Source organism: Hyposmocoma kahamanoa, unplaced genomic scaffold, assembly GCF_003589595.1.
Source record: "Hyposmocoma kahamanoa isolate Upper Pololo Valley unplaced genomic scaffold, ASM358959v1 78, whole genome shotgun sequence".
In the NCBI taxonomy this organism is placed as follows: Eukaryota; Metazoa; Arthropoda; class Insecta; order Lepidoptera; family Cosmopterigidae; genus Hyposmocoma; species Hyposmocoma kahamanoa.
The window spans coordinates 19395724-19398073 of record NW_020653945.1 but is presented as its reverse complement, the minus strand read 5'-3'; the positions used below and the strand labels follow the sequence as shown (position 1 = coordinate 19398073).

The following is a 2350-nucleotide window of genomic DNA, read 5'->3' as shown; positions in this document are numbered from 1 at the left end:
TCACATTCTAGTTGTGATCATGTCTCCGTTACTCTGATGTTGCGGAGGCGGTTCCAGCTGCTTGTCTCGGCTTCGGCTACGGAAGAAGGATCCTGTGGTGATCGACCGGAAACGGAAAGAGCCAGGCGCGCCGTTCGATATTGATGACCGTGACCCTGAATACAAGAAGTAAGGTTGTCAGTCACTTTGTTTTTAACTAATTAAATCATTGAATAGGCTGGATGTACATTTACAGAGTATAATTACACGGGGTATAATCGTTAAGTGTGCCCAGGCGATTATTTAAAAAACATAAGAGGTTTCAAAAAGCTTGCAACTGATATCGAAAGTACGTTACCTAATGAGTAAATCGACATCAAAACTTTTTAATAATAAAACTAGAAATATCTAAAATTTTAACATTAAATGCTCCCATGCATTTAATATGACATTCGTAGAGAGTATTTAGCTGTCCTATTGTAAGAGGTAACAATAACTCAAGAGATGACAAAGCTGATATAAATAAAGTAATAAAACTATATTTTAATTGAATAAAAATATAATGGTATAGTGAATTATTTGGTCAAGTGTGAGTTATCCATGCAAAATGATTCAAATTGATCAACATTTTTTAAATGCTGATGATCGACTCAGTTTCATGTAAAGATCATTTCATTGTATGGAACGAAAAAATCGGAATTATATGAAACTAAACATAACTGATTTTTTTATTTTAAATATAGAATTTATAATAATTCATAAAAAGGTATATATTTAACTTAAAAAGTAAAAATAATGGTATTTTGACTTACAACAACTTTGTGGGAGGTATCGGTATGATTCTTTTTGAACCACATAAACGTCACATGGGGAATTATTATTATATTATAATTAATATTATTATTATTGTTATTTGATAAATAACAATTTTAATTAATAATTGAAACCTCGGCCTACCTCTGCTGTTATTGTTATCCCTAATAAAGGGCTCATATGTGTAGCATTATTTTAACTTTAAGACATGTTTACCATATGAATGCAATAAATATATTGAGTATTGAGTATTGAGTATTGGAATTAGTGATTAATAACAATAATTGTAAAAAAGACATACCTTCGTTAGGTTGTTCTCTTATCTTTGGCGACCGGTCCCTATGCGGTCGGGTTCTGTACGAGAAACTGGCGGCTTTTAATCTGGCTCCAATTCCCAATTTCGGTGGAGGTCCAAATGGCGTTTCGGGCGAGGAGTGAGGTGCGGTGGGCGTATGTGGTGCCGATATTGACCCCAGGACTGAAAGAGCCACGTCCGGCCGACGGATCACCATGCTGGCCGCATGTGGGCGGATGCCCATCTCGTAGTCTTGTCTGGGGAAATAACTGTGGTAACGGATTTAGAGTTTTTTTTTCTGTAAGATTATTTAATTTGGAACAGGTTTCCTAGCGCAATATGACTTTGTACCCTTGGTATACCATGACCAATAACCCGAGAACACTGCTAATTACGATACTAGACAGCGTAGTCGGGTATTTAGTACCTATTAGTACAGCGGATGTCGCGACGAGTATCAAATAGCTATTAGTTGATTTGGAAAAAGTTTCCTAGCGCAATATGTGTTCGTACTCTTGGTATACGAAGGGTACGAAGGACCATCATGGACCAATAACCCAAGAACACTGCTAATTGCGGTACTAGACAGCGTAGTCGGGTATTTAGTACCTATTAGTACAGCGGATGTCGCGACGAGTATCAAATAGCTATTATAAATATAACTTCGTACCCTATACGAAGGGTACGAAGGACCATCATGGACCAATAACCCAAGAACACTGCTAATTGCGATACTAGACAGCGTAGTCGGATATTTAGTATCTATTGGTACAGCGGATGTCACGGTAAGTACCAAGTAGCTATTTTTTTGTTCTAAATGTAGATGTAGTCGTCAATGGACGAGCTGCAATTTATCAAAGCTATTCTAATTTCTAGTGATAACAAAGAAATCTACTAGATGGCGCTTATTACACAGATTTTTATGGATAGTGCCGACTATATTGTTTAGGATTAGCGATATCTACCCGTATTAGGAAGTGTTAATTGATTTATAACACACAATGCCATCTATTGACGTGCATATTTGTCAAAGTTCAAAATAATTTTGGTCATGATCAATATTTGAATAATAATAATAATACTATTACAAGGAAAAAAATTACTTTCGAAGATTTTTTCCCAAGTATTAGATATTTGTATTAGAAATTATGGATAGTCGTTTAGAGCAGTTTCCCAAAATGGTCCCTACCCAGTGGGCGCTGAAGAGTCCTAGGTGCCTCCGGAAGCAATTGGGTTGCGTTGATGCTGTCAAGGGTGTGTTGT

General features: G+C 36.4%; 1 protein-coding gene across 1 annotated transcript in view; it reads right to left on the bottom strand.

The window, feature by feature from the left end:
- The window catches only part of LOC113233424 (adenylate cyclase type 8-like), a 25977-nt gene continuing 23627 nt past the window's right edge, over positions 1–2350 (bottom strand). Inside the window, exons 21-22 of the mRNA XM_026468554.1 lie at positions 1094–1356; positions 1–155 (exon numbers count right to left, since the gene is read on the bottom strand). Coding sequence (XP_026324339.1) covers positions 1–155; positions 1094–1356 — 418 coding nt within the window. The remainder of the gene's footprint in view (positions 156–1093; positions 1357–2350) is intronic.